We start from the raw sequence: 27,018 nt of genomic DNA, 5'->3' as shown, positions 1-27,018 counted from the left end.
TTATATACATTTGTTTTAATAATTACAAACTATATTTTAAAATATTATATGTATAAAAATGAAATTAATGAAATACAATCGTTGTTTATTATTTTTAAAATAGACTTAGAGATTCATCCTACCATTACACCTATGTATATACAAAAAATAACTAATATAATTCTTACATAAAAAAAATAAGTTTTACGCATTTCGAATAAAAATCGATGTATATAAAGAGTAAAACAAAATAACATTAATGGCACTCATAGCCTAAAATATTTATGAATATTTTTTATGTGATTTTTTTATTTACATATTAGTGAATATTCATGATGCAAAACGCTAAATACATAAATTGAATTATTAAAAAAAAACATGATTTGCAATATACGTAACAAATGCAATTGGATAAGTACATTATACATATTTATATTATATTATTAAATTTGAAACACATTATATAATGACGAAGACACGTAATTATTCATATTTTTGTAAGAACATCATATATTTTTGCAATACGAACATAAAACGCTTTGTGTTTCGTCTATAATTTTGTACGGTTATATATAAAAAGGCCAACTTATTTATAAAATTTGAGGTTATGTTATGTACTTTAATATCTTGCATTATTACGTTAGTTTTTTAATGAAATTACACACTATCATATAGTTTCTGTTAGTCCAAAAGGTCGTATGTTAAAACGATTAAGTATGTAGTTAAAAAAAAATTAAAAACTTCTTTATTTATTATATTTCATTAGTATAACGTGCATATTTCTCCTTTTCTGTTTCTATGGAAACTAATCTTTTTATAAATAGGCAAAGACAAAATAGTTCATGAACTTTTTCTTCTGTTTGTGAAAGGATTTTCATTTTATATCTATAAAAATAATTTAGAAATAAGAATAAAATAAAAATTACATCGAACATTTTCCACCACTGGACGAACACTAGTGTTAATGATGTACTTTGCCTAGTAGAGCCATTTCATAGATGATAGAAATTGAGATACGATTTTTTTCAATTTTAAATAATGACAAAAATTACGACCTTTTGACCTTACAGTATCGATTAGACAAATCATAACTCTATTAACTGCATTTCGAATATATTGTAGAGTTATCTTTGGCCAGTAAATATATACAAACTATTAAAAACAAGGGCCTACGTATTTACTAGTGGAAATGGATACAGTTTTTTTAATGAAAACGCAGAGCGAATATTGTTTAAAAACATGTGAACAATTGGTCTTTAAAGAGTAGTCTGCCTTGAAACGACTTTACATGTGTATACAGACCTGAATTTAGTGCAAAAACAGATTAAAAATGAATTTTTATAATTGACATATGACATCTGTCTCTTCAGAATGTAGTATTTTATTTGTCCATCGAAAAAAATACATCTATAATTATACTTGACATTGGCAGAATATTAATATCAATTAGCATAGAAACACGCAAAAAAAACACAAGACATCAATACTATTATAAAGCTATAGAATTTGTATGGTTGATAGCACTAATATCAGGAACTACCTGACTAATTTGAATTATTCTTTTTTCAATAGATAGCCCGTTTATTGAGGAAGTTTATAGGCTATATAACTTGACGATGTGGAAGCGGAACACACACTAAAAACGTCTACCAATATGGCAAACTATATGAAACAGGCACATATAATCCTTAGACGTAGGTGAAACCGCGAGACATTTCTAGTATAATATAAATAAAAAAACTACATTTCAATTCTTTCAGATATGTAATTAATTTAATTTAATAATACCGAAATGTTTTAAAAAATATTTTGTTTTATTGTATTCATAAAGATCTTTCTTTATTACAGTATTTAATTTTTTTATAACTATTACATAAACTTGGACTTTATTTTATTTACGCACAAAGTACCTATCCGTGACGAAATACCATTTATATTCAGAGGAATCTTCACATTTCTCTTTTATTTAACTAAGTCTTATTTATTATCATATATGACTGGTTCTTTATATCAAGTGACGTGTTCAATAAGAATACTTCAAACTAATTCAAAATAAAGGAATGCTCGCGTGATTTTATTGCTAAAAACAATTAAATATCATATTGTTTTATCGTGCTTTCCTCAATTTATAAGTTATTAACACGGACGATAATCTGACAATGGTGCTTCCATTTAAAATCATTTAACACTAATTCATTAATCCATTATAAAACTTAACAGCGGATATATCTTAATTTTTTGTAAAATAATTTCTATATTATTTTTTACGTGAAAACTCGTCAGTTACAGGTACTTAAATATTTTTACTCTGTAAATATATGCAATCGAAAAGTGACTTATTTGTTTTTTTTTGTCTCGTTGAAATTTGACAGTTACTCATATGTCAATTGATTAATGAAAAACGAATCGCATACAACAAAGACATTACTTCATGCCAGACATTGTCTTTATCGTTCGAATATTGCGTTCCAGTATTAGAACAATCGTGACAAATCGATGCAAATGAATCGTACTATATTGACATCGAATCAATTTAGCAATAGATATTCAACATCCGTGCGATTGCTTGCAACTATCGGTATAATTCATGGTTCAAACAACTTCGTTGAAATGAATGTAATATACACGCTCAGTTTTCGTTTATTCTAAAACTCGAGGCTGACTTGGCACTGCTGACGTGGCGTGGTGTTATCTGAAAAAAAGAAAATTAAAAATTAACGACAACTATGTATTTGCTTTTTTTATGTTTAGACATTAATTCTTTAAAACATTTTAACACAATAAAGACTATTAATTATACTCGGAAGAGATGGAATTTGTCATGTTATATATGACAAATATATTATGTCATAATATATAGAAGCTTATATTTTCTAATATTAGATGGATAATCGTATGTAAATTTATCGGTATTTGGAATAACCTGGGGCCCCAATAACTAAGGGTCATTTTAAAGCGTTCAATATATTAAAAAGAAAAAAAAAACAACAACAACAGATGATTGAAATAATATTCAAATAGACGGAAATTCATCTTAAAGTGTTTCTGTAATTATTATTATTCTGCGATGGGCCTTTCTTGTCTTGGCTGTATAAGACATATGAAACGACATATTCAAATAACACAGGTCATTCACATTAACACTTTCTGGGACAGTAACCGCCTATAAACGACAATTACATAAGTATTGTCTTGTTACTATTGTTATGTTCCAAATCAACAATATATATTATATTAAAAATATTTAAGATCAGAAGTCCAAACTTTTTCGTAACGAAATAAGGCGCAATTATAAATAAAATATTCGCAATAGCATATTTTTATCTTTTATCTGTATTCTTTGTATTTATAATTCACTGTAATTGCTTTTTATTTGAAGAAAGTGACGAGAATAATACGAAATAGTTGGACCGTTTCAATTAATATATTACAGAGCGTGGAGTTTGAATTCAAATAATAATATAACTCTAAATTAATACACTTTATATATTTATTTTAATTAATGAAAAAAGGAAATAAGGAGTTCCTTATAGTATCTGTGGTCTTAGTATAATTTAATTTCGACCTGGTGATTGATATCCAGTTTGATCTTTCAAAATGAATCTTATGACCTCATAAGATAATATATAAAAAAAGTATTTTATTTTGATATAATAAAATATAATTAGTAAGGTTTGCTTTTTTAACTGACTTCAAAAAGCTTCTCAATTCAATTGCCTTTATATTTTTTTATGTTTTCTTTTTAGGTTATATACATAATTTTCAAGCTGGATCATCTTGGAGCTACATAACAACGCAAAAAGATATATGTACCTTATATAACCCATCTTAATTGCATTGTTATTTTATATTGTTAAGTTTTTATTGGCCTTCACTTGGTTTTTTTTTGCACCAAAATATTATTAAATAACAAAGTAAAATATGGAAAAAATATGAATAAGAATTAAAATGTTTCAAGTTAATCTTAGATAACGATACTTTGCGACACAAATGCCTGACAACATTTTAGTACACTTAACACAATGTTATACATTATAATATCTAGACAGTATTTCTAAATACATTTATTATGTATGTATGTATGTATAACCCACTGTTTAAACGTCAGTTACATTTTAAGCTACTATGTAAAAAAGATTATGTAAATGTTGTGTAGAGATTAAGAATACTAAAATATTTTCAGGCACTAATGTCACAAATCGTAAAATATTTTTTTACATTTCGGTTCGTTTTAAGGACTTTTTTTTTTGCAATACAAAAAGTCATTTGTAGCTTCTTAGCTTACGAATTCAAAAATCATTTCTGCATAGCCATGTTAAAATATTGAATTAAATGTATAGGGGTCAGCGGCTTGAATTATAGATTCTACCTAGAAGATCCGGCAAGAAAGTCACTCACTCACTCTCAACTCAAAAACGAACTCAAGAAGCCAATTCACATATGTATGTTAAATAAATACAATTATATTTATTATTTATACGCATAAATTTCATTTTTAAATACTACTTTTATGAAAGGTTAAATGCTAAATAAAATAACATTATTTTAGTAAAATAAAATACCTTGGTCCGTGCCGCGCGCGCAGCATATGAGGCGGTACTTCGCGGCGCTCAACGTCATCCGAGTTGAGCTGAAGACCTGCCACCAGTTGCATTATCTCACGCTCTTTCTTAAGTTCTTCTCGACCTGTCTCTACCTGAAAATCAATAATTTTCAAATTTAAAAAACGCTTATACAATAATTGATGCATTACACTTGCTTATTAACTGTCAAAAATCTACCACCGGAAGATTCGATTCGAAAATAAACACCGCAGACCTGAGAAGAACCGGGAAAACAAACTCTGTTTCATATATTTTATTCATACTAGTCATAAATATTTACACATAACTTAATGTAACAAAATAGAAACAAGAGACTGCAATTATTATAGTTCATTTAAATTCATGCTAAGGATTCAGATTATGACCTCTGACTAATCCTTTTAATGTCATAAATATTAATAAAGGTTCTCGTTCGTTTCGAGCATTAATATTTCATTAGGAGTTTCAGAGATCATAGGACTTAATGACATAAAAACGTTTAAAGTAATTTTTTTTAATTAATTTTAAGCAAACGAACAAATAAATATGAAGTTACGCCCATACATACAGCGCCATAGAAGTAAATCATCTAACATTGGCTCACTCACCGAAATTGAAACGAAAATACAGCAATACAAAATATATGTACTACTTAATACCGTTAAAAATGATTTGAATATCGAAGTAACACAAATATACATGGACACACGCTTAATACCCAAAGATGTCAAATGGAGCGAATCAAATTAATCAATTCCAAACTAGAATGAAGAATGTGGGTTACACGCACCAAAGCGATCTAAAACGGTAAGTAAAATCGTTAAATTAGCAAGACTCGATCGCAGTATCACTTCGACTCGACGTAACGTGTTATGCAATTCGTATTATCGTAATATTTTACAGTGGGATGCAATAGCTGAGCGATATTGCTTCCTGATGGACATTCTGAACGTGAATTGATGTGTTATATTCGGTATCACAGTACATTGTAACATAACTAATGCCCAACTACAATATTCAAGAATTCGTTTTAATTGTGGATATAAAATTTGACTAAAAGGCTTTTTATAAAATTAGTATCCGTAAGCAAAACGCATCGCATTTTTGAATATAGTAACCGGGTTTATATGATGGAACTCGTAACTGTCAAAATTTGCTAATTTAAAAATGGAATGTGGAAAAAAATAAATGAACTGTTTAATGTTTAAAAAGGGCTCTTCTTTTTTCATCTATGTATATTTTTGAAATCTTTATATTAACGATCCGTTCATTTAGTTAGTCCTGCAATGAATCTTTGTATATTTTTGAATAAGTTTTGTAGTTTAATGTATATATGGGTAATATTATTTTTCAAGGCAGCATAACAATTGAAATTTTACGAGTACAATTTTAATAGCTATCTTTTTTTCATTTTTAGGTTATTTTATTCATTTATTTTGGCGGTTTTTCCTTTTTGTGTGCCATGTATAAAATCCATTTTATGTATTATAATATTCAGATATAAGAGGCAATGATACATGTTTATTGAGTCTAATATATATTTATAAAGAAAGAGATAGTTTAGATAACTTCTTCTCGGTCTAGTAAACTTAACAAAATATCTTTTAAATATAAATAAATAATAATATTATATTTTTAATATAAAGCTATAAAATTAAGAAGTCCATGCAAAAGAATTAATACAACCATATAAATAGTGTACGGTATTTGTGGGTATTCACATGAATGACCGATTACGATTAAATCAAAGAAAGCGTAAATAAATGAAAGAAAAGGTAAAAGCTATTTGTCAATAACTGCAGGTGCGAGGAACAGCTGACCAGATACGAGTTATAGTAATTTAAACTTTATTTCCGTCGTATTAGGTTGATAATCTAATGAAAACGATTCTATTGTAATATAATATGCATGCCGTCGCTGCAAAATGTTCCATACTCTTTGCAAATAAAAAGTTATGTTAAAAACGTCTGTTGTCGATTTGTGTTTTAAATAAATCTTTGATATTTTTTATTTTACTAAGAAATTTGAATAGTTTTAAATAATTTTATATAAAAAGCCTATGAATGAACCGCTGGTTTGGGGATTATTATATTACAACGTTGCTCCAATGCGGTTGGTATGTGCCATGTGTCAGCATTTCATTGAAATTAGACACATGAAGGTTCCCCTATATCTTTTGATCACGAGATGAATTATAAACTAAAACGAAACATGAAAATTCAGTTATGTATTTTTATTTTCGAATTGTCAATTATCCCAATTCATTCTGTAGTTACTAGCAAAACTCGCCAGACGTTGTCCTGCCAGACGGAAATTGCCATGTCGAACGGTTGAACAGTATAGAATTTGAGGAGCTCCATCTAGCGATGAGTTACAACAAAATGGGTTGCCTACTTTGGTGATCGTTAGTCAAACGCAACGGACGATCGATCTCAAACAGATATATCAACACGCAGTTTTATATATTAGACTAGCTGTGCCCGCATGTACGACCGCGTGGAATCCAATTTGTGACTATAGAAGTTCTATTTTTACTGAAATAAATAGCCTACGTTACTAATGGATAAAGTAGCTTTCTAATGGTGAAATAATTATTAAAACCGGTTCAGTAGTTTCAGAATTTATCGATTACAAACAAACAAATCTTTTCTCTTCATAATATTATAATAATAACATCTAATAAAAAAAACAACTTATTAGTCGTCCATAAAGATATTCAATTATCAAAAACATCAGAAACCAACAACTATTATAAAATGACACCGTTCAAATCTACGGAAATAACTTTATGTAATCGCTTACTTCTGTTAAGAATTCACGTTAAATCGCTAATTGTCCGTCAACTCTTCCTTCCCACACGTCATTTGAGCAAGAGCTATTTAGAAATTCGAATCAAACACGTGAAAAAAAGGTTGTGCAATAAAGAACCACAGAAGGCAAGTTTGCTTCGAAAGTTGGTTCGCCGTATGTGTCAAGTAAAACTAGCCCGGATAGAAGGCAAGAATATGACGTATCGTTATTAAAGGGAAATTTGTGAAAAAGTACGTAACAGAAAACGTAATCGACGTACGATTTTCGATATTACGCTGTGCGCATATTTTTGTACCAGATACATCCCCGCCTACAATGCTAAAAATAAGGTTTTATAACTAATACTATTTTACTTTTTAACACAATTAATATCCAGTCGAACATTTTATCAACAATTAAACAACATATGTTTATGATATGTTACTTGAATAAAGTTCCTAAACATCGATACATGACAATTTGACACTTTTATATCATCTAAATAAGTCTCATCATCTAAGTATTAGAATTAATTATTTATCAATTATTTCATTGTCTACTAATATTATAAATGGGAAAGTCACTCCGTCTGTCTGTTTTGCGCTTTCAACACTGAAACCTACTCGCCTGTCTCCCTAACACACGGGCTAATACTGCTGGCGAGTACTAGTATATTGATAATTGTACAAAGTTAAATAAAATTTAACACCGGACGTGCCATTCGTTGCCATATTAATTTAACGTGCCCATATTCATAGACTATGACCAATAGCTATAAAGTTTTGAATAGTTGAATGTAAATTAAATATAAGTAAAATAAATATTTGACAGCGAGCTGAGATGGCCTAGTGGTTAGGACGCGTGAATCTTAACCGATGATCGTGGGTTCAAACCCGGGCAAGCATCATTGAATTTTCATATGCTTAATTTGTGTTTATAATTTATCTCGTGCTTGACGGTGAAGGAAAACATCATGAGGAAACCTGCATGTGTTTGGAATTTCATTGAAATTCTGCCACATGTGTATTCTACAACCCGCATTGGAGCAGCGTGGTGTAATAACCTCCAAACCTTCTCCTCAAAAAGGGAAAGGAGGCCTTAGCCCAGCAGTGGCAGTGGTTGTTACTGCTGAAATATTTTACAGCACATAGATAAGGATTATAAACTGCTATGTGTTTAGCAGATATACAATGTACCGCCAATAGGTTAAAATAAATAGTCGGCTAGTTCTTACAAATTGAAATAATAATAATAATCCTCCAGATTGATTTCGGCCACGGCAACCAATCTCAAGAGATATCAGCCAACTGCGCAGGACATATTATAGTGATCAAGTGTGCGCGCAACACAGGTGCACTCGCTATTCCCTAACTTTCATAATCCGATGGGACGGCAATCCAACACTACCGGAAAGAGTGTAGGCGCAGGACCAACGGTTTCAAAGTTTAACATTAAAATTCATATACATACAACTACATCAGTTTTTCAATAATTTTATAGTCGATTTTCGATCTCTCAACAAACACAACTCAACATATAAGGCAACAAAAATGCAGTGTCCGCTGAAATAATATCCGTGCTCGAAATATTGCTGATTCAAAAATTTACTGCAGCACGCCAAGCCGAGCCTAACTAGGCTATTTAGAAATCCGCCAATGGCAATGGGATATTATTTTTAATACTAAGCCTTAATAATATATATTAATTACTTTATTTTACGAGCCTGGCTTTTGAAAACATGTAAGTATCATTTGATAACTGACTAGTATCAATTAAATTATTATTGTATTTAAATAATATTTCAACCACGAAATTTGCTCGGTGTATGATTTATTCATCAAACTTTTTTAAATTTGTTATTAAATGTCATAGTCGTATCGTTAAACCATTAAACCTTAATAATATCTTCATTTTGTCTACAATATCAAAACACAATAAGTTATGTTCAACACATATTTCGCAATCGAAGTATCGTCGGTGGGCGTCATTGTTACACGTTCATACCACTGTATTATAGCCAAGAACGGATTCAATACAATTCACTAGAAAAACCTGAACGTGTGTAGCTACTCAATGATTCGTGAGACAACGTGTTATTTTATTGTTTTTAATATTCCAATTAATAAATTAAAATCTTGTGTTCATAAGTCAATAAAAATAGTGCATACTTAATACCATATTATATCGATGATTTTATTTTATATATTAGATATAAATGTAAATCTGTTTAAGATTTATTTACTTCGACACCATTTGACCGATCACCATGAAATGTTTTATACCGTCCACTTTGTTGCAACACGCCATTAGCTGTAGAAATATAATTTCTATACCGTTTATCCGACGTCAATATAATTTATATATTCTAAATTAGAATATATATATTGATTATTATCTATATATACACATATAAGCGAAAAACCACTGATTGACTGACTCATGACGAAATCTGAAGCTATTAGGTTCGATTGATTTGAAATTTAGCATAGTTTCTCCTTTCGCTCAATTAGATTTTACGCAAACCCAACCCAAAAACTTCTTTTTTTTTTTTTAATTTGGAACATAAATTGTGAACTAAATAAAAAATAAATAAAAGGGATTATTTTGTATGAATTTTATTCTTACGACGTCAGAACGGGCAGCTAGCAGTATATACCACACATATAGTCTGCCGGGTTTAACTAGTTTATAAATAAAGGCTTTAAAAAACTAGATTAAAATTATTTTAAAAACGTATTTATTGAACAACAGGAATATGGCAGACTTTTGATTATTTAAAGTTATTAAAAAATCATATAAAGATACCTATCATAAATTATTTAGCACGACAGTAATGTACGAGCAAAACTATTTTGTAATTCAATATTCAATACAAAGTGAAAAACATTAACAAAACACACAATACATTCATTTTAATACCTATGTCGTCTTACTTTCTACCAACTATGTAAGCAATGCCTATTTACAAAGCACACGAGCATAACAAAGCGTTAATAACACGTTTATGAATGTGCATATTCCTTCAATAATGAAGACGGACCGTAGACTTGCAAAGGTATAACGCTCTGCGTCAGATAAATTACATGCTTAATCAAGTGTAGATTTCTTTGAACATAAATGTTATGTCAGCGATGATGAGTTGACAGGCAAAACATCGTTATAATCATCTTGTGCGTGTATATTGAGAAAACATAAATAATAATGTATGTTTTGAATTATGCCGGTGGCGACTTAATTGGTATATTATCACACTTTATCGCTATAAAATTGTTTTTCTGATCTGCCCATTAAATGCCTCGATTGTAAGAAATTATGAATAAAAAAAATTCTATCCTCTTGACGCGCTATGACCGAAATCGGTCAAGAGGTCATCATATATTTTTTTCTACAATAAAAGCAGAGTTGTAGATTGAATAATCTTATTATTTTTTTAGGAAACCCGACAAGCAAGCCCTTAAGGGATTGAGTAGTCGACTTGACAATATAAGAAATATAAAACACGTCTTGCGCAGTCAACGCGCCGCCAACCATGGTTTCTAAGATGTTACGGCCCTTGTGCCTGTAATTACACTGTAATAGCCTGTATGTCTACTATACACAAAGTAATATACGTGGGATTGCTGACATCTAAGACTACCGAACCTGTTTTTGTAACATTAGCGGAAAGCTAAAATATCTGGGGCATATTGTTATTTTTTTTAGTTATTATAGTATCTTCATAAACTTAAGTGTCCATGCTATTTTTCATGCCATTTAGTATTAATATTTTAATAGCCGTGGATCATATAAAAAAATATTGATTTCTGCATTTTTCTCGATCTCCTAAGTTGTTGAAGTTATTTACAATTAAATTGAAAAAAAAAAACACTTTTGTCACTTAAAGACTGAAAAAACTGAAAACAAACGTTCATAACGACAAAATTAATAATACGCGCTTGTTCCTCATTCTTATGTTCAAGGGTAAACTTATAAAAAAATATATATTCATGACGAAAGCCGGCGACCGTGAATTATTTATATTTGACACGATTTATTGTGAAGCGTATATATAAGACATTATTAGACTATCGAACGCACACGATATACGTGCAATAAACAAATAAAAATTAAAGCTATTATTAGTTGCTATGACAGTTGATATAAACCTATAAATATATTATAACAATTAAGGACTCACAATGAGCGCTTTTTTTAAATATGTGCATTAATATAACCTTTTTTTAAGTGTTCTAATTTAACCTTTAATTTAGTGGCACAAGCAATTTAATACTAATCCCTTATTCCAATCGAAGACGGTGAATATATAAACGAACACAATTTCGTATTCCATGCGATTTGCTAATAGCTCTACTACGTTTTTATTATTTAGAATCTAAATATTTACTAGCCACATCAGTGTACAAAAAAGTGTGAACTAAAACTTACTTTTTAGAAATCTTTAGGTACAGAATAATCAAAATGACTTTAACATTTTATACTTATTAATTTAATTGATGATTGTAAAGTATATTTTGATGAGGATATCATACGTTTATATATATAATTTATATCAATATATACAATATTGTCTATATATATATTAGTAATGAAACTGTGTAGACTATTATTATATTCTATTAGACAATATTAATTTGACTGAAAAAAATCATTCACAATATACTTACGGCATTGTTATGACATGTTTATTTATGCTAATCAAATTTCAAAAGCGTTTTTACTAAGAATATAAGTGTTAAATATTTATTCTCATTAGCATTCATTCTCATCCATAATTAATATTCTTAAGAACACAGAACGTAAAGCTACTATTGTAACATACTTTATCATTATCGTAACTAATAAAATAAATATAAACAGAAGTTTGTATGTTACGCTAAGTCTTAGCTTATACATTATCAGGGGTGTATAAAGAGATTATACACCCAAAACATGCTCTCCAAGCGGAAACTGGTCCATTACATTTTAATATTTCATGAAAAAGCGTTATTTTAATTAATCGCGACACTTTTTATAAAGCACTGTAACGTACACGTTGTAATTTGATTTGTACCGCTACAAAAATATCGAATATAGTATTCGATAGTGACGTTTGTAGGTCGACGCTGATTATTGAGTATCCATTCACAGAAGTACACTACGACAATGCACCCGTTCAAGGTTATAGCTTTCACACAAGCAGCTCACTGACTCCTTTCCTAACTATGTTTTCCTACGCACTAATGTTTAAGTATAATGTTGCCATCCTTGGGTCTTCCATGAGTTTATTATAACAAGAGTGTTATGCGGTAATCTGTCTTAAAGAAGAGCGTAATGGTTTTAAGAATGCAGGGAACTATTGCGGAAAATAATGTATTTAAATAATTAAGAATACAATAAAAACTTTTAATACATTGTTTTGTTCGTTATTTAAAAAACGTTTCGAAAGGGTTTGCTTATTAGTTCAAATACATACTTATATAACATTATGGCTCATATAACGAGGCTTTATTTATTCTATAGAATTATTCATATTATTACGAATACGATAGACCGCAGTTTTGTAGGTTAATCACCGAATGTATGTATGTAATTAATAGGTGGTTTTGCCTAGAAAATATTTACAATATTTATTATATAACTACTTAAAATTTCATGCTTTCTATATTTAAAATAGAATACAGGAAAATGTAACCACAATAGCAATTTCACGATTTCATACAAAATAAAATAAGACTCGTTGGAGTTTTGAACTCTTTTTATTGATTTTATTGGTCAAACACGCTCGCTCGCGGTCGCAGAGATTTCGGCAGCGAGAAAGTAAAACACACAAAAAAGCCGTCTGTTGAGTTTCTCCCGCCAAAACTGAGATCACTGACCGATTGACATTCGATACTCCCTCACGACACGCACTGGAACACGAGAATGGGATTCCGCTGGTTCCCATCAGGCAGTGTCTTATGACCAAACGGGTTTACCATCGTAAACTCGTTCCTACTTCCCTTAGTTATCCCACAGTTATTTAAGCTTATTTATCAAAAAAAATTACAAAATTGTTCAGTAAAAGTATTGAAAATTCTATAGATAATTACACTGTTACAAATAATTATGAAATGTAAACAATACAATAGCAGGCCTTCTAACATTTTATTCAAAAAGGTTTTATTGGCGACTCAAGAACGCAGCATAAATAGTTATTTATTCTTAAAATAAGATTTCACATTCAAAGGGAGAAAGAGAAACAGAAAGTACCTAGTCATACGTATTTTATATATTTAATTTAGTCGATCATTTGTTATTATTTCGTGTACTTAGATACAGTTTTAATGCTGTTGATATGAACTTACATTATCATCATTTATGTAATGTTTGTATTTTTTTTCTTACAACCATTAATTTACATTCGTTTCATGATATAGGTACCTCGTAATTATATTTTATAACGATTGTACATAGTGATACTAATTGTATTTTAAATCTGTATTTTTCATTTTTTTAAAACACGTCAGACCAGGATGACATATTAATCCAATTAAGCGGTAATTATGAACTGTAAAAGTATTTGGTATTAATTACAACAAATTAAAAAAAAAAAAACAAAATAAAAATGAATAAATTTCGTTTGCAGTTGACGATTAAGTATGTTACTATTGATCGATTGTTTTGCGTCTTGTATATTAATTATAAAGATTATAGGTGTTATAAGATTTTTTTATTATTTTGAAGTTATTCCGATTTTGTATAAAATATGTGCAAAAATGAACACATTTACTTCCTTAAAAGATCTTGAGATGTCGATAGCTTATGAAATACACCTTTTTAAATAAAAATGACTGCAAATTACACACTAGCGCAGTGTACGTACGCATTAACCATAAACATTGTCGCTTTGCACGTAGTTGTAAATTTTAATCTCTTGCATTATTCCTTCACGATATCGTGTTCATCAATAATTAAAAAATGCACAAAGTATCAAAGGTCAGTGATTTCTTTTGCAACTTCTTATTTTAAGAGCTTTACCTTATTGTGATAGATATAAAGGTGAATATCGCATGTTAAAATCCAAAGAAAACATCAGACGAAGTATTGTATTCGGAACGCGACTTCATTCGAAACCCGCATTCCAATCGACGTTCCACTTGCCTGACATTTGCATTAACGTACTTGGACCTACATAAAGTTATGCAAATTTCATAGCCTCTATTTTAAAGGACTCAAGGTCGATTTTCGTATTTCAATTGTTACAAAGCGCTAATCGTACTTGGCGCAAGTACCTTACAAGTTTTCATAATTTGTGCATGGATATGCATGCAAAGGTAGGAAGTATTCTGCCTACTTAATTAAACGTACCTCCATAATTACTGATATATACCCACATAATTTAAGAACGATTAATATGTTAATACACATTCATAGAGGAATATATAAAATAGCTTACGATAACTCATCGTAAACATATTATCGTCTTTTTTTTATAATTTATGTTATGCGAAGGTAGTTTTTAATTATACCCCGGTTTATACAAAATAAATTTTAAATTCACTCATTCTTTTTATTTTTATTAAATATATACTTCATATCCTACTAATAAAACATTTTTTTTTATTGTACATAATAATTTATATGTATTACAATAGAAATACAATATATTACTTTTTTATAGTCTATTTTTCGAAATTAGAAACTGAAAAATGGACGGAAACGCACCACGCGAAGGACACTAGCACTGCGTGAAGTTTAAACCACTCCTTATACCGTCCGTACCGATATAATAGTATTAATATTTGGCGATAGAATACTAGACGCGTCGGTGGTACCACCAAGACATACAAGCCATTAAAGTTATACGATAAATGAAGACCGTAAATACGTCACTGTTATTTATGATAAAATTGTAGTGAAAGTAAACGTGATAGAACTGTCGAATTATTATTATTAAATTATTAACAATTATCTTGATCATATTACCGAGAGCGACATCATTGCGCAACTATCACGCACGCTCAAGCAAGACTCGTCTACATAATATGTGCTTGGACACCGTAAAGAGAATACCCATTTAAAAACTATAAAAAATATACCTTATTCAAATACATATAAGGCACATATTCCTATATATATTTCTGGAAGGGAATTTAACTTAACAACGCGACCACAAAGTTGGCACTAAATACTTTACTAGATGCTGTAATCATAATTAGATGCACATATTGTTGATACTGCGATATGGAACACAACACGCAACCGTTCGCTAGTTGCTGTTTTATGTTTTTGCATCGTTTTTTTTTTAATTATTAGCAATACTAGCAATGCCCGTTTTAAGGAATTACTAATGTTCACGTTTACCCCTCTAATTCAGCATATAGCGTGTATTAGACCTGCGACTTTTCCACCGCTAGGCCCATAAATCATTACACTATTGACGATAAGGTCTACGTATCGATAAAACAATCGATAATATAATATGCGATACAATACTTATTTATAAAATTTTAAAACAAATTAAAAGATTTCATGCCATTGGATTTGAACCCATACGAATAAAAAAAAAACAATAGTTACTTTTCACGAATACACCACCGAACTGATTTTATTTCATTATTTTTTTAACTAAACCCCACGCGGGCTACTGTGGGCGAAAACTAGTAAAATATATAACAACAGTGATCGCTTTGTTGGTTTTTATGTCATGGGCGTGTAACCTTCATAAAACATTATAATTTACTTAGTTGCGCCTTTTAACTACACGAAAATGCTTTTGACAACCTCTTTGATTTACGAACCGAGATGATAACGGTTTTTCATAATAATTTGTTTAACAAAACTACATGTATATTTTTTATTACTAACTAGCAAAATAGATAAACAAAAAACAGATGAAAAAAAAGAATTCGTAGCCATATATACATATATTCTACTCAAGCATTAATTAATTATATTTCAATTCCATAAATTGCTTTATATTGTCAATTGTCAAAACAAATCAAACTACTTAAGTAATGTGTTAAAATGTACGATGATTGTAAATTACTAATTTATCCGTCCACCTGTATCAATTTATTTATCTACAATTAAATTTCGTGAAAAGATTTTTAGTGATTATCGGCAAATCTTTCGTGGCTATTCTAAGACAGTAAATGATTCTTTAATTGGATTTGAAAGTCGTCGAGGATGTCCTGTTACATTTTGAGAACATGTAACGAGACAATCTTAGAAATATTACAACAGTAATTACAAAAAAAATATTATATATATAAATTTTAGCCGAAGAGCCGAGATTGTCTACTGGTTATAACGCGTGAATCTTAACCGATGATCGTAGGTTCAAACCCGGCAAGCACCACTGAATTTTCATGTGCTTAATTTGTGTTTATAAGCGTGAAGTGAAAGAAAACGTCGTGAGGAAACCTAAATGTGTCACATGTGTATTCTACCACCCCGCATTGGAGCAGCGTGGTGGTATTCCACCAGCACGCTGCTCCAATGCGGGGTTGTAGAGCTAAAAACTTTCTCCTCAAAAGGAGAGGAGGCCTTTGCCCAACAGGCTGTTACTATACTGTTACTATATTGATATTAATTTTATTGGAAATCAAACGATTTCATTTGACTAAACACGAGTGCCTACAAGCTTTATTAGTACTGACCTAATTAACTACTTTTGGGCGACAAAATTAGTTATGAGTTGACTATTATAAGAAAATATATAATAGGTCTGTATATATGTTAACAATTCTTATGAGCTATCAAGTCACGTCCCTTTTGCTTATAATTACATTCACCCTTTAAAACGGAACACAACAATACAAATATTAATAATAATTAAATATTAAAATACTGCCCTGAAAGTAATTAAGAAACAACCAAACGCAATTAAAAAAAGAACAAAAGAAAATGTCAACTATAAGTCATTAAGCGTAGAATTAAATTAATATTACAATGTAAATTGTCATTATATAATGTATATAAAACGAGAAAGTCTTCATTACAAAAAACAAATTTTCTCAGTAAATAACAATAGACATATGACAATTACATGAAACATTCGCATGTTATAGATTTTCTAGGTACATTGACAGAAATCATTGAATTGAATGAATTACATATGAGATATTCTACGACTAAACAGCAATTCAATTCCACCAACCCGCATTGGAGCAGCGTGGTGGAATAAGCTCCAAACCTTCTCCTCAAATAGAGGAGAGGAGGCCTTTTAGCCCAGCAGTGGGACATTCACAGGCTGTTACGGAAACAGCAATACTAGTATTGTTGCGTTCCAGTTTGAAGAATGAGTGAGCCAGTATAACCATACGCACAAGCGATGTAAGAAATGGTCAATGTTTCTTACGTCGCCAATGTCTATGGGCGGTGGTGACCACTTAAATCCACTAATACCTATAACATAAAAAAAGTTAAATTAATAGTATACTTATTTATTTTAATTGGTGCAATAATAACACTAACTAATTCAAATTTTAATGCCAAATAAATAAATTGTAATTGAATTTTGTTTTCATGGCCCAGTGGAAAGAACACGTGAATCTTAACCGATGATCGTGGACTCGAACCCTGGCAAGCACCACTGAATTTTCATGTGCCTAATTTGTGATTATAATTCATCTCGTGCTTTACGGTGAAGGAAAACGTCGTTAGGAAACCTGCATGTGTCTAATTTCACTGAAATTCTGCCACGTTTATTCCACCAAGCCGCATTGGAGCAACGTGGCGGAATAGGTTCCAATCCTTCTCCTCAAAAAGGAGAAGAGGCCTTAACCCAGCAGTGGTACATTCACAGGCTGTTACCTATCACACTAACTAATTAATTTAAAACCCCTATTAAAAATATATTAATAAATAAGCAAAAACATTATTATAGTGTACAAGAGGAAGCCGAGATGGCCCTGTGGTAAGAACGCGTGAATCTTAACCGATGATCGTGGGTTCAAACCCGGGCAAGCACCACTGAATTTTCATGTGCTTAATTTGTGATTATAATTCATCTCGTGCTTTACGGTGAAGGAAAACATCGTGAGGAAACCTGCATGTGTCTAATTTCACTGAAATTCTGCCACATGTGAATTCTACCAACCCGCATTGGAGCAGCGTGGTGGAATAAGCTCCAAACCTTCTCCTCAAAAAGAGGAGAGGAGGCCTTTAGCCCAGCAGTGGGACATTCACAGGCTGTTACGGTACGGTACGGTACAAGAGGAAGAGCTCGGAGTTAGTGTTGGTTGATTGTACAGGACATATAAATTTAATTGTATACCTTATTTTTTTATTATAATAATCCTTTTTATCGTAGTCGTTGGTTTACAATCATTAATGGAATGCGTAATGTTTCATTTTCTTGCAATTAATGTTAATAACAGGCTTCATATTTCTTTACATATTTGTATCTAACATAAGTTATGGTATAAACATAGCTAGGAACTTGATTGTAACCTATTATAACTTGTTGTCAACAAGTTGATTTAATGAATGTACGTAGGATGAGGCGGATGATGGAGGTAGGAGGACGTTTTTTTTTTCTTATTTAATTTACGGACTTTTGTACTACACAGGCATGTTAGTCCCATGACGAGGTAGTTAGTGGAACTTTTGTATGGCCACTATGATTATGATTCTTATTAATCTTTATCAAAATATACTTTATTCAAGTAGATTTTTACAAGCAATTTTGAATCGTCATTTTACAAGACTATGTTAAACGCCATTCGGACTGTAGATTCTACGAAGAAGAAGCGGGAAAAAACTCAATACTTACCTATTATTTTCCACCAATTAAAATCATAATAAGTTAAGCACTCTAAGCCAGCTATAACTAAGCTTAAGCGCACTTTTAAAATAAGCTTCATTGATTTAATTGCGATTCTAAGAAAACAACATATTTTTATATGAGTTTGATAAAAGATTTATAAAAAATATATATATATGAAATATATATATTTTTTATATGCCCCGAGATGGCAAATGACTCTACTCCACCTGATGGTAAGTGGTAGTAGCCATCCACCATCATATGCCGTTTTCGTGATTTTTGACATTATAGTTAAAAAAAAATCTCGCTATGGTTGTTATCCGTTGACAACTAAAACCGTTATCTTTAATTGAAATACGAAAACTATACGTTACGCTTATTCGTTTTATGGAACACGTAATTGACACTTCGATGTCGACTGTAACTGTACTGCTGTTATGTGGACCTTTAGATGTCAGTGCCATCATAACATTTTTTTAAACGTTTAGTTTTATTCTTTAGACAGGCCGATTGACGAGGTTGGTACTCGCCTTTCACGTCGAAGGTTGTGGGTTCGATTCCCACCCAGGACAGAAATTTGTGTGCATGAACATGTCTGTTTGTCCTGAGTCCGGGTGTAGTAATCTATATATGTATGTATTTACAAAAGAAAAGTAGTATATGTAGTATATCAGTTGTCTGGTTTCCATGGTACAAGCTCTGCTTGGGATCAGATGGCCGTGTGTGAATAATGTCCCAGGATATTATTATCATTATTATTCTACTTACATCTTAATTATAATCGTGTCCTACTGATCGATTTCGGCCACGGTGCAGATGATACCTGCGTAAACTCAGTTTCAATATTTTAAACGCGCAGGACCAACAGCTTTTTCTTTCGAAGGCACGGGAGTGCAAAATAATTGGACTTTATTAAAACTTTTCTTAACAAAACAAAATATATTATTAAAGTTATATTGAACGGCCGTCCAACGTACGTATAAACCCTTATACATAAATATTTCTATTCCACAAGTTATTTCATTATGAGTTTAGACTATTATAATGTTATAGTCAACTAATAAATAATTCTTACACGTATAAAAAAAATATGCAGTTATATCAATGACGCACGAACAGACTAATTTATAATTAAATTCCATTAGTTGCGTTAAATTATTGTCTATTAAAGTGAAATTCGTGTTTCTTACACCCAATATTCATTTATTTTTGGAAAGCGTACAAGTAACTAATACCTTCATATATAGTTAAACGGGTAACCTTCGACTAAAAGATGAAAAGTTACGCTGAATCTCAAAAAAAAAAATGTTGAATTTGTCTAATAACTTAAATAAAATAAAAACAATTCATACAAAACCTTACATTTTAGGACTGGAGAGATTTTTTTTTTTTTTTTTTTTTTTTTTTTTTTTTTTTTTTTTTTTTTTTTTTTTTTTTTTTTTTTTTTATAGAATAGGAAGGTGGACGAGCATATGGGCCACCTGATGGTAAGTGGTCACCAAACGCCCTTAGACATTGGCATTGTAAGAAATGTCAACCATCGCTTATAGCCAATGCGCCACCAACCTTGGGAACTAAGATTTTATGTCCCTTGTGCCTGTAATTACACTGGCTCACTCACCCTTCAAACCGGAACACAACAATATCAAGTATTGCTGTTTTGCGGTAGAATATCTGATGAGTGGGTGGTACCTACCCAGACGAGCTTGCACAAAGCCCTACCACCAGTAAATTGATGTACCAGATTGTATGACGTAACGCTCTAAGCTAAGGAACTATCAGATTATAGGCTTTATAAGTTTACGAGCGAGTTTACGAAGCGATATAAAATAACATAGAATTAAGGTGAATAACGTAAATAATATTAATGTTTTATACATTATATAAAACATACATATAATACATAGATAAAGAAGAATTATATTTAGAGATATACATTTTATTGCAATTGAAATTACTTATTTTATGGCGAAAACCGATTTTAGTTGACATAAAATTTGACACCTTTTGCTACATTTATGAATATTATCGCGCTTTACTAATAATAATTAGCATGTATGTACACATTTTATTAAATATTTTGTTTTAATGTTTGTCTAGTCTATTGCTATGTCCAAATTTAACAAAAGCGATTAATAATAATTTGTATTGAACATATCATGTTAGACCTAGCGTAAACTATAAATTTTATTAATGTCAGCTATATACGAAAGTTAATAATTAAGTTATAATAAATTAAGTTGCTTGAACAATATACTAATTGATTTATTATAAAGTAATTTAAAAGTATATGATTGCCGTGTGACTTCTGGTAGAATAGAATAACGCCACTCGCCACGCAATGTCAACCTGTTTTTTTATAGCGTAAGATCCGATTGAGGAAAATATTCGTTTTGTGTTTTCTCATACCCTCGACTAGTATGATGGGACCAACCCAAGAGCAAGCGCATTCACAAGAAGAATTATCGCCAGTCATAAAATTCATACATATTCATAACTCAATTGCATCCTATTTCTTGCATGCTTAATAAATTGCACTTGTCTCCAAAAATATGAATTAAGAGTAAACAAATAATTCAGTAATACCTTATTATTATTAATATTACAAAAATACAAAGACATATTATTTCACGAATGGAAGTTGTTGTGTATTAATTTTTAGTAAAGAACTTGCCGTAAATAATATATAGCTGGCGAAAAAAATAACTCACCATGTGCATGCGATCATAATTTATTTTACTGCGAATTAGCGAATAAGTTAGAAAATAATATTTCACTACGAAATAAACAACACGATGTTATTTGTAAACAATATATTATCTTTTAAAAAAATATATTCAATAATTCGAAGGGCTACCCATTAAAAGTATAAAATTAATATTTAATAATAGTATTACATGCCTCTGATATGTGCTGGAATTTTCAAATTGTTTAACCTGTGTGCAACGAAGTGTTGAATGAAACAAAGCAATATCCTTGACCCGTTCAAAAGTTTTGTTTTTATACATTCTAATCACGCCTTTATAAGGCTTTGTTATAGAATATTAAATTAAGAGGAATAAACAATTCACATAAAAGTACTTGCAAGTTTTTAAATATATTATTTCATAGATAAAATAAATTTAAAAATATGAGAGATAACTAGCATTTTGTTTACCAATTATAAAGGTCATATTTATAAGCACTTTATTTACCGTTTTGTCGCTTTCTATCAGTAATTTGATGTTCGAAAGGAGAAGACAAGACATTGTGTAACTAATCAATCCCTTAAGAACCTTTATTATTAGTAGAGGGGATACGATTTATAGATCTTAATTAATATAATGCGAGAAATTGTTATTGTTCTAAAATGTTTTACCAAACTACTGACGTAGAATGAAACAAATAATTGTCAAAAATATATTAGATGTTTTAAAATAACTAATTACAGTTGATAAACATAATAACTTAACCGTATCTTAAAGATTCATTGACCGTCGTCGAGCGACCGCTTCGAGTGGGACTTACCAGTTACAAATTTGCTTAAACCGCCAATACGATACTTATATTATTGCAATAAAGACGATAGTCATTAGTATTGTTGTATAGATATCTTGGCAATTTCTACAATAGAGGGGTCGCACGTTGAATCACGTTTAAGTAAACTAGTTCACTGTAACTGTGGCCTGGGATTTGTGGCAAAAACCGCTTTAGCCGACTGAGCTATTACTTCCGATTATTATTCTATAAAGTTGACATGATATCAGTACTATCCCGATCCGTTAATATTAAAAAAAAGTAAAGTAACAGTCTGTTAACGTCTAATTTGAGAAGGTGTAGAACTTATTCCACCACTTTGCTTCAATGCAGGTTGGTGGTTACACATGTAATAAATAATCATTTGACACATGCAGGTTGCCAATGGTTAATATACTAATCCTTTACGTTATCAACTCCTTATAACACGTAAATCTCAGCTAGTCGAGAAAGGTCAGAATGTGGATTTTTTATATAAAAAACACAGTTGAGAATATGAGATGGTTTCAACCGTCGAGTTTAACGGAATCAAAATTGATGATTATATAAATTGCTAATTAAAACGTAGGCTTTTGTTCTGGGAACCAAAGTGACGAGGTAACTTAAAATTATATTACATCAACAAGAGTTATGAGTGAATAACCACAAATATGAAAGTATCGTTGTCTTTGTTTGTTTAAAAATGGAATGTTTTAATTTTTAACACATTCAATTCATTAAAATAATTTTAAAACTTTTAGGCCCATAAATAGAAAATTACGAAAAACTGGAAGTACTGGTACTTCCAGTAGATGACAGATATTGTTCTGTATCAAACATTTATTTTAAATCAGACAAACACTACAAGCCTTTCAAATGATTCTTAAAGAATATCATCATGACAGTTTTTTTAAGTAAAATTATGAGACGGAGAACCGTTTTTCCGGTTAGAAACCAGTGTTATGGCATGATTTCTGATGTTCTGAACATCCCTTAAGCGAAGAGCAAGATTTGCCTAAGAGTAAGACTTTTCCAGCTATATATTTTTTTTATTTTACTTCGACACATCGAATCAACGTCGCCACATCAGAAATGCGCAACAAAAGACTTCAACGCGTACAAAATTTTGGGGATACGGTTAACGAAGTACATTGAATAAAAATATATTTCACTTTCACAGAGCTATTCGCTTAAAACGATTCGAAATGTAAAACTATTATTTAATTATGAATCTATTAATATTTATACATATTAGTTTATTATACAACATATTATGAACAGAGATAACAAACAAGTTTCGATTTAGGTCTTACAAAAAACACACTAACATTGACCTTGAAAAGTTCATATCCTTTATTGTATACAAATATATTAATACATCTTTAAAAAATGCTATTAACCGAATAATTGAAATAAGGAATTTACAAATAAATTAAATTGAGCATAGATATTATAGTTATTCTTGTTTTGTTGCACTTAAACAGAATACTTGAAAACAAGTTTTGAATATAATAAGACCAATCATGAATACAAATTGGTATTTCGATGAGCAGAGTCACATTAAATACTCAGTTCATTTTCATATTTACATTTTAAGTATGTTACGACAAATCGCTTTCCGAAACAAGAAAATTGCGAGGTCAAATGAAAACCTGATACCGGGCTTTAGCAATCTTTTCCGTTTCCAGTTAATTGCATACATACGCGCACCAAGCCATGTAAAGTATGCATGGATTAGGAATTTATTACCAAAGTAATATGTATTTATAAATGCTCATTGGTAACACTTTTTGCACTCAGCTGACGCAAGCGATGCGATGAGCTCATTCATTATTACTTAGTGGAATATTATATACCGGTTTCAAAATATTTATTTCAAAGTATTTTGATATTTAACGATTTAACAAAAATCTAATTACAGAAATTTAACGATTGCTACCATGGTCTTAAAACCGGTCGAAATTGATGTTTTGAAATATCTGTGTGCGAAGGTCATAATAATTAAGCAATGACGAAATGATAATGATTACCAAAAAATATAAGTATATTTCAATTTTCGTTTTAAATTCGAAAAAAAAGGTGTTTGAATTTATGATTATAATCTTAATATGCCTAGTGTTAATAGAGTAACGTAATCAATGCAACCATATTTATGTGATAAATTTATAATTTGGCATATAACGACGTAGAGACAAATCTATGAACATCGTTGGCAACATTTCTAACTGGTTTGACCGCGTGTGACGGCAAGTTCCTTAAACGACGTAACCGCAATTGAGGCCCGACTCGATGATCAGCGACTGTAATACTGTAATCTTTCTTGGATTACTCGCATTCCTAACAAATCTGAAGAGACTGTGCGAGTATGAAATAGAGACTGGAAATAAATTTAATCATATTCTATCACAAATATAATTTTCTCGATTCGAAATTTTCATTATGATGTCGGATCAATAATATTTATATACATATTTAACTATCAATGTCATGCCCATATGAGTAAAAAATTAATAATATTATCAGGTCCTGTATATATATTTTATCGAAACATCGAACTAGAATTACCTATCAGGGCTTCGCAAGTTGTCACAAAAGATATATTAGTGCTTTTAAATGTGATTCGATTGTATACTCCCAAAACAATATGGTATGATAAAAAGTTAAAGTTTGAGTGCGGTGTAGTGCTATCACTTAATACTAAACGACGATCTCCTAAAATGTTTATATATATACATGTTATAGTTGAAGCTGTGTGGTGACAGTGAGTCAGCCGGGACATTACCTTTTATATACTTATTTAAAAAGTGGTTTAGTCACTTACCTCGGGTGGAGCAGCGAATTTTAGATTAGCGAGAGACCCATGCGATCGACTTCTATGCTCTTGTCTTATACTGTAAGAGAATGCTCGTTCGTTCAAATGACCCTTTTTTCTGTAGATACCTCCAGCATCCTCCACTGCTTCTAAGCCTGTCATACTTTGAGCAGCTTTCATAGCCGATGGAGGTGGCTTTGAACGCCTTGGATCAACTGTTGCATATTGTATGCGACCTCGACCAGGAGGAGGAACCGGCGGAAAAGGGCCTGGAGCTAAAGCTGCTGGCAGGCGACCCCTGTGACCCATTGTCGCAGGTCTCGCGTGCGGTAGAGTAGCTGCCGGGTGCGCTACTAATACCATCGGATGGCCCGCCGCCGCCCAAGCTGGCGGTGCACGCCCTAATGACCTTCCATTCATTACAGCTGCGGGCCCAGGCATTGTTGCGTATAGTTCATCGGCAGATGCAGACGATTTCTTTTTTGATTTCTTTGATATTGTTTTCTTTTTAGGCTCTTCTGGTGGCGGGGGAGGAGGTGGTACGGACGCAGGTCGCGTAATCTGTCGAGGGCGCGGGGCCCGAGTCGGGTGAGGAATGTCGTCACTTGCATCATCGCGTTCTATTTCTCCTACCCAAACCTTATGATTTTCATCTCCATCGAATACCTCTACTTCCTCGTCGTGATCCGGAGGTAACTGCGACGGAGATCGTTCGGCCTCTAAGCGTTTTGCATAAGAACTATCAGCATAAGCGTGAAAACAACATCTTACAAGGGCATTCGCAGCAGCTTCGCGGCGGCAAATGAACGCGTGACATTCTAGAACCTTAATACCTTGTGTTCGGCGCAAAACAGCCGCAAATAAAGGAGGTCGCCTCGCCGCTGGCGCTCTAGCAAACGGAGAATCCAATGGTAAAAATCTAGGCGCACCCTCGACACTCACACGTCTTACGGCAGCACAATAGTGTAAACTCGAAATCGGGAAAAACCTCGATACCCTCGACCCGCTCTCATCCACATTTTCTAGTAAGATGCCATTCGACCACACCGATAGCCACGAGTCTATTCCGCCGGTGGTCGCCCCTTTTTCCGGATACAGCTCGCGCAAAGGCTCCTGGATGCCCTGTAAACCGTCCTTGCTCTGTTGCGGCACCGCAGAACCGAGATACAACACGCGGCACCGACAGATCGGCGTCGATTCCATTTTTAACATTGCACTATCACATGACACTCGATCACTCGAAGGCACCGCAATTGATAACTAATTGTCAAATCGCTCGCAACACGAACGGCGTACGTGCGACGGCCGCGAGACGGGCGCGGGTCTGCCGTCTGAGTGAGCGGAATTCAAGATGGCGGGCGAGTGCGCGGGCGGCGCGGGGGGCAGTGCGCGGGCGACGGGGGCTTACCTGCGCTTACGCACCTGTGAAGACGCCTCTAAGGGTATAGGAAGCTAACGAGTGGTGCCGATGAACCGGCATTGTGTCGAATGAATCGTCGCGAATTCGGCCGCATTTCTCTCACTCGACGCGTCATCACATCACGGATCGACGTGATGGAATGTCACACTTTAGTCTTGGCGTAGTGAAATCTGAAGGTCGGTTGACCGATGGGAGATATTTGTTATCG

The 27,018-nt window shown here is 31.9% G+C and overlaps 1 protein-coding gene across 1 annotated transcript; it reads right to left on the bottom strand.

The window, feature by feature from the left end:
• Window positions 1–26,942, bottom strand: LOC126775552 (sterile alpha motif domain-containing protein 1). Its single transcript, XM_050497574.1, has 3 exons — window positions 25,400–26,942; window positions 4,542–4,675; window positions 1–2,671 (listed from the first exon to the last, which is right to left on the bottom strand). The coding sequence occupies exons 1-3, from the start codon at window positions 26,600–26,602 to the stop codon at window positions 2,668–2,670; spliced, it is 1,341 nt and encodes a 446-aa protein (XP_050353531.1). The 5' UTR covers window positions 26,603–26,942; the 3' UTR covers window positions 1–2,667.
• Between the last annotated feature and the right edge of the window lie 76 nt (window positions 26,943–27,018).

The sequence above is a fragment of the Nymphalis io genome, chromosome 18, assembly GCF_905147045.1.
Source record: "Nymphalis io chromosome 18, ilAglIoxx1.1, whole genome shotgun sequence".
NCBI lineage: Eukaryota > Metazoa > Arthropoda > Insecta > Lepidoptera > Nymphalidae > Nymphalis > Nymphalis io.
This window is presented reverse-complemented; position numbering and strand designations above follow the sequence as displayed.

Coding starts and splice junctions, on each gene's coding strand:
- LOC126775552 (XM_050497574.1), bottom strand. CDS start 26,602: ATGTTAAAAATGGAATCGACGCCGATCTGTCGGTGCCGCGTGTTGTAT. Junction 4,676..25,399: donor AATTCGCTGCTCCACCCGAG/GTAAGTGACTAA, acceptor ATTGATTTTCAG/GTAGAGACAGGTCGAGAAGA.